At 32.2% G+C, this 13,772-nt stretch overlaps 2 protein-coding genes and 2 long non-coding RNA genes across 5 annotated transcripts; 3 read left to right on the top strand and 1 right to left on the bottom strand.

Moving 5' to 3' along the window:
* The first annotated feature begins 895 nt into the window (after positions 1-895).
* Positions 896-2,775, top strand: LOC116342605. Its single transcript, XR_004201263.1, has 3 exons — positions 896-1,104; positions 1,878-1,989; positions 2,573-2,775. It is a non-coding gene; the product is annotated as an uncharacterized LOC116342605 (long non-coding RNA).
* A 146-nt stretch (positions 2,776-2,921) lies between these two features.
* On the top strand, positions 2,922-4,561 carry LOC116342556. Of its 2 annotated transcripts, XM_031770219.1 has the most exons (5): positions 2,922-3,801; positions 3,863-3,939; positions 3,992-4,060; positions 4,124-4,213; positions 4,277-4,561. In XM_031770219.1, exons 1-5 carry the CDS (start codon positions 3,039-3,041, stop codon positions 4,340-4,342), a joined length of 1,065 nt encoding a protein of 354 aa, XP_031626079.1. In that variant the 5' UTR covers positions 2,922-3,038; the 3' UTR covers positions 4,343-4,561. The 2 variants fall into 2 exon arrangements, with proteins under 2 accessions (XP_031626079.1, XP_031626080.1); XM_031770220.1 differs by lacking the exons at positions 3,992-4,060; positions 4,124-4,213 and having other exon boundaries at positions 3,863-3,991.
* Positions 4,562-5,710: 1,149 nt separating this feature from the next.
* On the top strand, positions 5,711-6,570 carry LOC116342609. The gene is made up of 3 exons (XR_004201265.1): positions 5,711-5,847; positions 5,910-5,992; positions 6,051-6,570. It is a non-coding gene; the product is annotated as an uncharacterized LOC116342609 (long non-coding RNA).
* Positions 6,571-8,532: 1,962 nt separating this feature from the next.
* On the bottom strand, positions 8,533-12,525 carry LOC116342360 (trafficking protein particle complex subunit 10). Its single transcript, XM_031769930.1, has 6 exons — positions 12,346-12,525; positions 10,441-12,272; positions 10,232-10,362; positions 10,030-10,166; positions 9,859-9,974; positions 8,533-9,779 (listed from the first exon to the last, which is right to left on the bottom strand). The coding sequence occupies exons 1-6, from the start codon at positions 12,368-12,370 to the stop codon at positions 8,577-8,579; spliced, it is 3,444 nt and encodes a 1,147-aa protein (XP_031625790.1). The 5' UTR covers positions 12,371-12,525; the 3' UTR covers positions 8,533-8,576.
* Positions 12,526-13,772: the final 1,247 nt, after the last annotated feature.

Here is a 13,772-nt window from a genome sequence, read left to right as displayed (position 1 = left end):
AATACATGCCATGGTCTAATCACCCCATGTAGAATGGATTTGGGAAATTACCCCTTTACAAATTGAGAAAAATAATCTTTCGATTTGCTAGGGATTTTCTTCTTTAAAAAGCCTGGGATTTGAATAGAATGATGAATCTGAAAAATTTATTAATGCATGGGGATTTAATTTCAAAAAGGTTACAAATATTCTAACCGATTCAATCATTGCATGCGGTTTATTGAATATTATTTAAAATTGGTAAAAATTATCTCAATATGTTTAAATGTTGATTATAATTGTTGTAAGGCTCATGTCAACGTTGTTCATTGAACGGTTTTAAGTTTAGACGTTATTTGTACAAATAATGGAATTTGCTGTTGCCGTTGTTACGATTTTTTTACATTTTTACCTCGAGTATTATCTTACATGCCCGTCGAGCGTCGGCTGTAAACCTTTACATTGACATTCAATAATAATTATTTGCTTTTGCAAAAGACAGTTTGATTTTTATTACTTTGATTTTACGTGTTTATTCTTCTTTTGAGAAAAGTGTAAGTAGATAGATATCCACATTGATGGGAGTTGCCATGTGAATGGTACGACTTTTATTAGAATTGATTTCATTATTTGCTTAATTCGGTTTTTTTATCTAAGGTGGAAACAGGCGTATTTTTATTCAAAAACTTTTCAACACGTTCGCGCCAAAGATTGCGACGAATTGAAAAAGAATTTTTAAGAAAGTTACAATGGCACAGCCCATAGTGCGAGAGCGAGATGATGTTTGTCAGTAGCTTTAATCAAATTATTAAAGTCAAATCGGAGTGACATCACGTCGCATTCATAATGAACGATGTGCTCATGTTTTTTTTTTCATTCTCGTACGTTTTGCAAACAATAATGTATTTATCTTGAAGTACTTGTTTTTATCGATTTCACATTCGTAAGCAATTGATCGTATACTAGATCGTATATGTACAATAGTATTGAAGTGAAAAAAAAATCAAAATTGATATACAATTGTTGAAAAGGTTACGGAACAGCGTTATTACCAAAAATTCCATTTCGTTACAATTTCGAAAGAAATCAATTCCTTTCAATATAAATGTATCTATTTTTTATTTGGTTTGTATTTTATTAACATTCAAATCTTTTAAAACTAAGTTTTATGAACAAATCTATGTTTTTACCAGAGTTTGAAATAATGATTAGTTTTTTCAATTCATTTATTTGAAAATTAATTACCATTAGTTAATGTAAATTGAAATTTTCAATTTATTTTTTTCAATTCATTAAATTGAATTTTCAATTACCATTTACATTCAAATTGAGAAATGAATTGAAATTCATTTCAATTGCGTGAAGTTGCAGAGATTAATCTCTGTTGGCTCCCATATTCTAGTTGGCTCCCATATCACTACTCTCGATTGTTTTCAATTTTTTACCGTCAATTCATTTATAATAACATTTTGAATGTAAATTAAAATGTATATATATTTAAAATTTAATATTAATATACAAATTAAAAAAATTAAAATTTGAAACTGTTTTCATTGCTGCGATTTCTTTTAAACTTATTGACACGGCAACGAGCAACCGTTATTGTTGAATGTGCGCATTCAAATATTAACCTCACTTTTGACATTAGCTATGCACAAATGCCGCATAAGGCATCAATCTCTGCAACTTCACGCAATTGAAATAAATTTCAATTCATTTATCAATTTGAATGTGAATGGTAATTGAAAATTCAATTCAATGAATTGAAAAAAATAAATTGAAAATTTCAATTTACATTAACTAATGGTAATTATAATTGAATGAATTGGCATTGAAAAATTCGAAACTCTGGTTTTTACATTTAATCAAATACTTTCTTATTTTTTTTTTACTTTAAGTCTAGTCGCATAAACCAACGAACATTATAATGCACCAAAATATTAGAAAATGTTACTGTTACAGAAGAACGCCAAGCAATTCACTGCTATTATTTCTATGCACCTCAACTTTGTACGTATGCATCACGAACTTTTTCATCAAAAAAGCATTAAGCGCACAACTATAGCCATTAGTATCTTCGATATTCATCAAAATTATCTGACTAACATTAATAATTAGTATGTAATAATGTCTGGCTAATGAAAAAAGCCATTAAATATGAATCCTTGAGAAAAATCATGACTCAAATTATTTTTGAGTACACAGAGAAAATAAATACATTGAAAGCTATACGACATGTCATATAGAAATTGGATCTAGTTGGCAATTAGTATATCCTAAAATTCGATTTGTTTGTATAGTTTCATGTAAATGTATCGTTCCGTTTGTGTTTGTTCTCTTTTGTGCGGATCGTCTTTGTTTATTATAGCAAGTGAATAGAACGAAGTGAGTGAACAGCGACAACGAACAAGAAAAAATGTCATCCGTTGCCGCTATTCACTCACTTCGTTCTCGTTTACACGCGACTTACGCATATTACACCAATACTGGTGTAAACCGTACTCCTTTAACTCATTTTGAAGAGTAAACCCTTCATTTACTCCGAATATCAGAGCAACCTTACTCTAATATTTTTGTCTGTGTTTATTGGAAGTGTTTCGGTGGAAGAATAACATTAAACTAAAGCTGATGGACCGAGAAACAGGGGAAGACCAGGTGAACTTTATTTGGATTCAGTGAAACGTGATTTAGATGTTAGAGGGTATGATTGGAATAGAGAAACTCAAGACCTGGCTCTTGATAAGGAAGTTTGGAGAGGAATTGTTAGAGGAATTCAAGTCTAGTTATTTCGTACAGGACCACACACCGAAAGGTATAATCGGTCTATAAATGATTGTTGTTGCATTCAAATTTATATTTTGCTCAAGTTTCATTCTTCAAATTAAAAATACTTGAGTCATGATTTTTCTCATGCATTCATATTAACATTGCCTTCAATTCAATTTGTGTTGTCATGTCACATATAGATTTGTAGAGTTTCGCTTTTATATCAGCAAGTCCATAATTCGTCGCATTTCGTTCGTCAGTCAAAATTGGAAAATCTAAAAGTTGATTGGAAAATGTTTTCTACTCAAATAGTGCAATTTTTAAACTTTTTCGATTTGTTTGCATACAACAGTGGGTTCTCCAAACTCTCCCAATACCAAAACTTTACTTGTTTGATGTCCACTTTTCACATATCAATAGCAATTTTTCTAACACTTTTCCAATTTTACATGATTCCTGAATATTATGCTTCGCTCAGTACAATAGAAATAATCAGTGAAAGTGTACAATATTCTTCACCACTTTTTACACTTTGGCTGATAATATTCGACAGTATTTACCATCGGCGAGCGCATCAATGTTTTTGGGAAACTCTTCAAGAAATTAACAAATATTACAACTCTCAAGCAACATATAATTTTCGAAATTATTTGATACAGTTCTTGGAATTTTTTTCAGTTGACGCAATAATCGTTTTGATGCGGTTATTAGAAGAAAATTTTGGCGTTGGTTTTGCATACCATACTTTATTTAACTTATCTCAAATCAGACTATTTTATTATCTATTTTGTGTGGAAGTTGTGTCATTTCATTTTAAAGAAATTTGCAAAGAGCTCAAGTTGGTGAAAAGGATTCACACAGAAACGTCAACGTACATCAGCCGCCTAAAATGGATTCGTGAATATTATGGACGAATTTCAAAAATGCAACAACTTTTAAATCAATTTTTCGGTTGGTCACACGTTGCAGTAATCACATATTGTTTTTACCACGTTCTTACAGAGCTAACTTGGATTTACATACACTTTAACGAATCACCAATTGTACAAAATATTCGTAAATATTTCAAATTCACTACTGCATGAGATTTCCCAAACGAAAAAAACTCTCCTTTCAGGAATGTCTGTTTTGGCTATTCACTGCCATTTGATATCATTTTATCTATTTCATAGTGCAGCCAGATGTTGTGCTACGGTATTAGAAACAGTATTACGGGGTTTTCGTTCACTAACCTTTTCTGTTTTAGGTAAGACATATTATTGATCTTGTGGGTGATATTGGTTTCAATTTTTACAACGATGAGAATGAATTGCAAGTATGTTTGTATGGAAATATCATAAAAACTGATTATTAGTTAGTTAATTTTCAAAATATTTAGACTGAAATAACACAACTGTATTTGGTTCATCATCACGTTTGGTTTCATGCCAGAGGAATGTTTTTGATAAATATCGGAACATTTCTTAAGGTATGACTAGCATTCACCCATCTAATCACATTTGAAAAACAATCCACTAAAATTCTGCTTTAGTTCTCAGGCGCAGTTATCATTTATCTAATTATATTTATTCAATGCATTGAAACATTTGCAAAGTAATGATATGCAATCTAGGACATATACGGTCAATATATAATACAATAACAACACTGTTGACAACATATCAAATCAAATTTAACATTCATTCAAAGCCATTTATCAATATCAATTAACCGAGTTCGTCATTTTTGTTTGGCCCTTGAAAACATTTGAACAATCAATAATATTGTAATGCGTGTAATCATAAATAAACATTACTACAATTTGTCACAACGTTAATTGGAATGTTTTGTAATTATAAAAGTATATCTATTAATTTCATTTCGTTTACATATGCTCCATTAGCCACCATATTTTAATTGTTTTTTCCGTCCGTGGATATATAGTATTTGAGTGACATTAAGCTTTTGTGGTCAATGTGAAAATGTTTTCCAATCAAATGTTGAAGTTTTTGAACTTTTTTGATTCGTTTGGTTTCAATAGCGGTGTTTTCCAAATTATAATAGCAATATTTTTAACATTTTTTCAATTTCATTCAATGCTTGCCTATTACGCATCACTTGGTGTTATGGAAGCAATAGGTGAAATTTTGGAATATTCCACGCCACTTTATACATATTGGCTTATAATTTTTGACAGTATTTATCATCGGAAAACGCATCAACAATTTTGGGAAAGCTTTCAAGAGATCAACAAATCTTTTAGCTCGTCTTCAAATCATAAATTTACAGCCTACTTGATCATGTTTATAGAATTTTTTTCGATGAAAGCAATAACACTTATCGTCCGATTGACCTATGGCTTTGTCATGATTGCCCTGGCATATGATATGCTATTTAAAATATGTCAGATTAGAGTGTTTTATTACTTATTTTGTCTGGAAGTTTCATATTTTCGTCTAAAAGATATTGAAACAGAATTTTTATCACTGAAAATGCGCCCCTTCCCCACATCATTGCCGCAATTTTTGTCATATACGCGTTGTTTGAAATCGATTCGGGAACGATACCACAATGTATATAAAATGTTTGATCTTTTAAACAAAATGTTTGGTTGGTCGCACATTGCATTAATATCATTTTAACGGAGTCAAACTGGATTTGAATACATTATAGCAATTATTCAAAAATACGACGAATAAGCAAGTATCTAACCAAACTTGTGCATCATTTTTCGTACTTTATTGCATGAATATTAATCAGTGACCGGTTCGCGCATATTTCTATGCCTGATAGCTATGCTAAGCATAGCGGAGACGCAAGCCGCAACGCACCCGTCGCCATTCGATTCGAGCTATATATTGTATGCGCACGGTCGTCTGCATAAACGAACATGTGTATTTTTCATATAGAGTGAACGGCGATACGTCGGTTGCGTTTGCGGCTATGCTTGGCATATCTATGCTACCTAGCGTATTTAGGCAAGCATAGAAATATGCGCGAACCGGTCACTGATATTAATACGTACATACGTTTTTAGGAATGATAATTCTAGTAATACATTGGCAGATAATAACGCTTTATCTGTTTCGTAGTGCAAATAGGTGTTCTGTTTTGGTAAAAGAAGTATGTAAAAAAAAATAAAAAAATTAAAATGAATGACTTGTTTTCTATACAATTCAATTTAGATAAATCGCATCTGTGGTCTGCTGAATGACATTGATTCCAATTTTTATGGATATAATGTACCGTGTAACGCGTTGGATTGCAGGTATTGATTTTTTTTATAAATTGCAGTAAATTATATTGAAATCTACTGAAATATTTAGGTTGAAACAACACAACTTCATTTCATACAACACTCGGCCTTGCTTCATGCCAGAGGAATATTTGTGATAAACTATGATACATTTTTGCAGGATAGAGAGAAACGGAAAATATCTAGGGGGTAGACACCTATGAATCCAGTGTGAATTATTTGATTTCTATGAAATCTTTGATTCTTGCGATTTCGGTGATTTCTCGATTCCAAACCTCAATATTGGACATAATAAAATACACTTAATGTTATATACAAAGCTAATTTCACTGTGGTAGTGTGCGCCTATAGTAGAAGTCGCACACATAGTGTGTGTGCGGTACAAAATACACAACATTTGACAGAAATCAAAGAAATCACAAAAATTGAATTCTGCGATTTCTGTGATTTTAATGATTTTTGTGATTTCTGTGAGTTTTGATTCCACGTGTCTACCCCCTAGGAAAATATCCTTTAAATTATGAATTAATTTGTTTTGCGTTATATTTTAGATGACAGGCGCAGTTTGTATCTACCTAATGATATTTTTTCAATTCAATGAAATGTTCGTATAATGAATGTTGAATAATGTAATGCGCTTATAATTATTTGCTTGTATAAAATGCATCTAGGTAAAATATGTGATGACTCGAAGTGATATGAAGCACATTACCCCGATATTATTTCCTCATTTTAAAATATATATTTCTATCATTTATCGATGACAAGAGTTCAAATGTTTTTGATTATTTGTAATTTGTATTGTGTATCACATTCATACCAATTTGTCACGTCATTCGTCAAAGTTGTTGTTAAAACATAATTGATTAAATTTACAAACCTTTAAGCGTGTATGATTTTAGTTGTTTGTTTAAATTTACTACGTTGTATATACCAAAGTTACTACCTGAACACGGTAAATCTTAAAAATCTTCCAATTTCCTTCGTAACTTTGAATTTTTTCAGGTCACATAAATATTTTACCGCAAATGTTTCCCAATCAAATCGTTCAATTTTTAAACTTTTTCGATTCCTTCGGGTATGAAAGTGGGTTCACCAGAATATAGCAATATCAAAAATTGACCTATTTCATGTATATCGTTCAAATTTCATTGGCAATATTTTGTACATGTTTTCAATTTTTCTCGGTGCAAGAATATTACGTTTCGCTCGGTTTAATGGAGGCGATAAGTGAAATTTTAGAATACTCTATACATATTGGTTGATTATTTTCGATTCAATCCGACACCGGAAAACTCATCAACGCTTTTGGAAAATACTTCAACAAATAATCACGCATTTGGAACCACAGCCAAGTTATAATTTTCGATGTTTTTCAATAAAGCTTTTCGAATTCTTCGGAATTATGGCAGTATTACTTTTGTATAGACTGACACTAGAATATGCAGCAGTCGGTTTTGCATACTACACACTATTCAAAATGTGTGAGATCAGAGGATTTAATTACATGTTTTGCCTAGAAGTTGTGAATTTTCACCTCGAAAACATTCAAACCGAACATGTATCAATTAAAGCGCAGTCATTTCCCACTAGATCACGGCACTATTCATCAAATCTACAACGTTTGAAATGGAAGAGAATATTTTGCGAATATTTATCAAATGTTGGAACTTTTGAATGACATTTTTGGATGTTCACATGTTGCTGTTATAACATTTTCATTTTATTTAGTTTTGGCAGAAGCAAATTGGATATACATACATTTTTTTGAATTTTCATTCGCGCAAAAAATGAGTGAGTATGCAATTGCCATTCGTGAATTATTTTTTTTACACACTGGCAACTGGCAATATTTTACTTATTTCATAGCGCGACGAAATGTTCTTTTATGGTTGTTGCCTTGCTTTGTTTCGTTTACTTTTAAAGTGAGCACTATAGTTTTGAATTTTATTTCAGATGAAACGCATTTTTATCCTTTTGAATGATATCGATTTCAATTTTTATGGATATGATGCTGGATTACAGGTGAGCATATCATTTTGATTCGATGAAAACAAAATCAATGGTGCAAATATTTAGATTGAAACAACACAACTGCATTTGAACCAAAACACTCGGTGTTGCTTCATGCAAGGGGAATATTTGTTATAAATATCGGAACATTTATGCATGTAAGAATCACAAATCGCTTCAAATAATTCGATATATAGTTGGTTTGTATTCGTGTTTGTGTTTTATTGCTCTAGTTGGAAGGTGCTATTTGCATTTATCTTATTATATTTATACAATTCTTTGAGACATTTGGATAATATGCAATAATAAATTGACTGCTGAAAGATTTTTACATCCGAAGAGACTACTTCCACATTTTGCTAATTATTCATATTATTCCAAAATTACAAACATTCATGATATTCATTGGAAGCCTTGATAATTCAATATTATAACTTGTATTGTTTATTTCATCTATATAATAAATTACAATTAAAATGAGTCTAATACATTTTTATTAAACGAAAATGTTGTTGTCATGATCACTATGTGATCAAATAATTTTGTTCATATGATTAAAGTTAATTTTATAAATAAATGTATTTTATTCATTCGAATTGCCATTGTTTGCGGTGGCCAAAACATGAATTTGAAGGCTTTTTGTTGCATTGTAAATTTGACCGGGAGGGAATGGCTGTAGTTTTGGATGGATTTCATTCTTTTCAGCCGAAATATATTTCGACAATCTTATATTTGGCAGAGGTAAAAATCCAGCTGAAAGCGGTAAAACTTCAACCATTACAGATTGTGCATCACGCTCTGCCATGGAAATAACACCAGCCGTCCGTCCCACAACCGCCCATAGATTTTGATCCGGAACAACTTCATACATCAGGTCAACGTAGGGGCTCGAATGGACTTTAATAATTTTCAAATTCAAATTATATACGGAACCCACACGACACAATTCACCTGGTTCTAATCGGGCTTCAATTCGAAACAATGTTGCATAATCGGTCACATCAAATTTGCAGTGATATCTTTTTTTCAATTTCGATGTTTCACCGTTGTCATTTAATTGAGCATAATCGAGAGAAAAATTGACTTTGATAAGTTTCAATTGACATTCGGCTTGTAATGGTTCCACTTCAATTTCCCACAATAATGAAACAATCAAATTCTTTTGGCATTGATACGATTTGACCGATTTTGGATTGTTGTCGTGTAAAGTGACACCATTTGAATCACATGTCATTGATATATTTGTAAGTTCTAGTTGAGATTCAACTCCTTTAATCATAACCTGCAAGAACTTTCGAGTACCAGATGAATGTAATCGACACGATGCAACCATGGCCGGCATAAATGATAATGGTATGTTGACTTCATTTCGTGACCATGGACATTGTAATGTAATTTTTTGTTCGATCAATTTCTCATCGCGTTGTCCAAGCAAATCACATATCACTGATAATGGAATTTTACGCTCTTGGAAAGGTTTTACATCATACAGCCGTATTGTTGTTTCCGATTTGAAATCTTTGCATTGATCGGTCAACATCGACTCATCCTCACTAGCAGTCTCTCGTATTTTCAAGTATTTTGAACACTTCAACGTTATTGTTGCCTCTTTTGGAAATATAAAACTTCCGCTTGACACAATTAAATCAACGTGCTGCTCGATGCCAGCAACTAAATTTTTGAAGCTCAACACAGCCGATGCTGCTTTCGTTTGGATTTCGAATCGATCGCATTTGAATGGCAACGCACCCGACACAAAATCCAATTTTTCAATGCAGATTGATACCTGATAAGTGTGCAAATATGGAAATAATTAATTTTCGGAAATCAAATTAAATGAGAAAAGAATTGTGTGAATAGTTAACCTGTTTGAAATTCCATAATCCAACCCGAGTTGCTTTGGCATTCAATTCAATTGTATTTTCGCCGGGTTTCAATTTGACATTTTCGGCTTGAACTTGATTCGTGAAATCGTTTCGAACTGAAATAAAAGATACGGTTAAGGATGATTAAATGAAGAAATTAATTCAAATTACCTGTCAGTGTGGATTTTCCACGTGTACTGCTCGATCTTCGAACTGGTTGTTTGCTCTTCAGTTCACACACAACCGATGCACAATTAATTGTTGTATCTTGTTTGTAATCAAGAAAAGATGAAACTGGCATTTTTGAACTGAAACAAAATTATACATTTTGAATGGATTCAAATTGGATCAATTGAAGAATTGATTCCCTCACCTGCTTATAAAATCATCAAGGATGTTTTCACTCTGTTTTGAGTTTGACTCAAATGAAACAGAAATGTTATTTACTAGAATATCTTTCGGAAAGTTACTGACCACCTTTAGTTTTACTGTTATAATATCGTCCTGCGAATTAAAAAGAGAAACATCATTAAAATCAGCAATGGTTTTTTTTGTTTGAAGAAATTAAAATTGCAGACAAACCTGAATAATTGGTCCATTTTGTGTTACTCGAATGTCTTGTATTTCGAAATGATCTTCTAATGCTGTGATGCAATCGTTTTGGTGACTTTCAATATCGATAATATCCAATTTGATTCGCACCGAATTAATTGACTTGACAAATTCATCGAAATAATGACGTCGAACCAGAGTCTCTAGTTGCTTGCTACAAGCAATTGCAGCGCAAATCTTCGTATATGCAGTCATATCGTCCATTTTTCGATAACAATTTGCCAACTCTAACAATGTTTGACTGGCCAAATTGTTCCAATTTTCGGCCTTTAACTCACGCATCAAATCAGTAAAAAATGTGACTGCTTTGTTGGGCTCAGAGAGATTGCAATAGAAGTTACCCAAATCCAAGCCAACCAAACGAGCCGAACGAAGTCTTGAAACATGTTTGTATGTGCTGATAGCTAATTCACTAAATTCCAAATACAATTTTTCGAATGCTTGATTTGAACCGAGCGCCTCTCGGAGACGTTCGGTGGCCGATTTTTTGGGTTTACGGCCTGGCGACATAGATCGCTGTTGCTCCAAAAGTGCTTCACTGGCTTTATTATCAAGAACAGCTCGGTCGGTTTCTTCAAAATTATCACCCATTCCAGCCGATAGCTGAACAACAATATGCAATTGCTCCGAAGTGGGTGTAAAGCCTGGCAATAATCCACACAATTTACCCAATTCATATAATTTATCCTTGGCCAAATTCCATATTGGTGCGGTATACTTGAAAATGTTGGTCGTGTTATTTGATTCGATGGCCATTTCACAAGCATCCAACACTTCGAGTGCAGAAATAAATTCCCAACATGCCAAAGCACCATCAATCATTTCTATTTTAAGTGCGTCAAGTTCACGAAGTGTTGAAAATAGAAATGGCAACAATCGTTCGGCAATTTCGGATGTTTTTTCGGCCGCTTTAAGAATTACTGCTTGTCGTTCAAATAAATAACTTCGAAATTCCAGCAATGTTATTGATTTCTCTTCAATTTTACGTCGCACTTCTTTCAATTGCGAATTATTCATTTTAATGCCATGGAATGAACTGAATGGTCGTTGGAAAACTTCCAACCATTTTGGTTTTTCGCCATACATTGAATTCAATATGAACTGCGAGAACATTGCATCCAATTCGTCGTATTGAATTAACGCCTCCGAATGTAAGCCCAACATTTGTAGCACGAATGCCAATTCTTCTTGTAGCAAAAAATACTTAATGAAACACCATCCCTCTTGATTGCGTGTCTCGCGATTGGCACGAATCAATTCTTCATATTTGTTTATCGTACGATTATAACCGCACAGCATTAAATGTCGTATGCGTTGCAAAAAACAGCGATAGGATTCGGTTGCTTTCATTTCATATTTCATTGGATTCAATATAGAGATGCATCGATCGCCATTCTTCGATGCGAAATCGGTACGAATTTTGTCGAGCACCGTTGTTCGGGGCAAAATATTTTTCGTTTTCTTTATATCGAATGTTTCCACAACAAGTATCATCCAATCGGTAATTCCGTATGTGTTGAGCATTTTCAGCCAACTGTCAATGTCCTCTTTAACATTACTTTTATATGTATCGATGTCATTGCATTCAGTTACGTACAAATGCAAAATGGGATGCTCAATAATGCTCCATTCGCCCGACTTATATTTATCCAACAATTTCACGTTGAGCGGATGAAATGATGCTTCCAATTGGATATCTTTCACTGGACGACCATACGAACGTTTCCATTCACACGTATCCAATGGTATTGAAGCCACAATATGCGCTTCCAATGAACGGAAAAGTGGCCCAGCGCCCGAATCTAAAACAATCATTTCGTTAAACTTTCGCCTTGAATATTCTATAAAACACAAAAACTCGATAATTATACTTACACGTAACAATTGGCTTAAATTCCATTTTGCTTGCACAGTTGAAAGAAAAAGTTAAGAAAACAATTAACAACGTTCAAGATACTAATTTATAAAGTAAAACTTTTGTTGCATCTTTTTTAACATATTTAATTGAATACACGACAAAAAATTTCACCAGAACTTTTCTTTATTTATCATTTGTCGATGACGTCGCTGTAGATATACAACAATTACTTGTCAAAGGCTGACAGCTAGCGCCATATTTGTTTTGAATACAAAACAGAACTGACAGTCCCAAAATTATCACTGTCACAAATATTTGAATTAAAAGATAGTTTGAATAACTTTTGTTGTTGTTTTACAAGTTTTAATGCATGTTTTACATTGGATCCACACAATTATTGTTGAAATATATCGTCATTTATCTAAAAATATGGATGAGCTCATCCTGTAAATACAAATACATACCATTGGATGGTGTTCGAAACAAATAAAATTAAAACAAAGTGTTTATCTAGGATAAAATTTATTTTTCGTTCTTACATTCATTATTTCGTTTCAATTACAATTCAGTCATAAATTATTTTTGTAGTCTATTCAATATTATTAATAAAAACATTCCATGTGAATGATACCGGCTATTAGCGGCGTTTTTAAAAATCATATGACGGCTGAGTTCCATTCTTATCGGGTTCATTTGAATTGACGGCAAAAGTAAAATTTATATAAATAGAAATAAAAACACGATAGAAGTGGATAGATTGGTATACATTAGAAGAGTACAACCATTTAGTGATTTAGTTAAGAATATTTTGGTTTGATGTTTGTCGATCATGAACAGTTAAAAAGGAGCATAAGGCAATAATTCAAAAAAGTAAAATTACAATTTCATAACATTGTCATTTGATTTGTTTTACTAAAGACTTTATAGGTACATTTGAGACAATTGACTATTTTTCTCGATTGGAACAAAAAGAGAAAGTTGAACATATCGAACATATTTATTTGTTGAATGAATTTTGGCACTTTTTTAAAAACAATTATTCCAAAAATGTGTTTTTATTGAAAAGAAATAAAAATCTTTTTGAATTTGATTTTCGATTTGATAGTCTTAGCTTTTATACTTGAAAAATTGTTCTTTGCATTCAACGTATTAATGTTTTTCAATATTTTCGATTTTTGTTCAATATCGCCCGAAACTGTTAAAACTGTACTTTTGCAAGTTGGTTAATGATTAATAAACTCCACTATAGTTAGATAGATTTCAGATGGTTGTGACTTTGTGAATCTGAATGAAATGGAGAATTTTTCCCGTATATAAAAATGTAACAAATCTGCACGTACTGTTTCCCTTAAAGATTTATTTTGGTGCTACATTGTCTTAATGATACATTTTCGAAAGATATCTAATGATATCCACAAATAAATGAATGGAACATCTGAAAAGT

The sequence above is a fragment of the Contarinia nasturtii genome, unplaced genomic scaffold (genome assembly GCF_009176525.2).
Source record: "Contarinia nasturtii isolate CC-2019 unplaced genomic scaffold, AAFC_CNas_1.1 Cnas_scaffold_864, whole genome shotgun sequence".
NCBI lineage: Eukaryota > Metazoa > Arthropoda > Insecta > Diptera > Cecidomyiidae > Contarinia > Contarinia nasturtii.
Note: the sequence above shows the minus strand (reverse complement) of the source record. Positions and strands in the feature narration are given on the sequence as shown.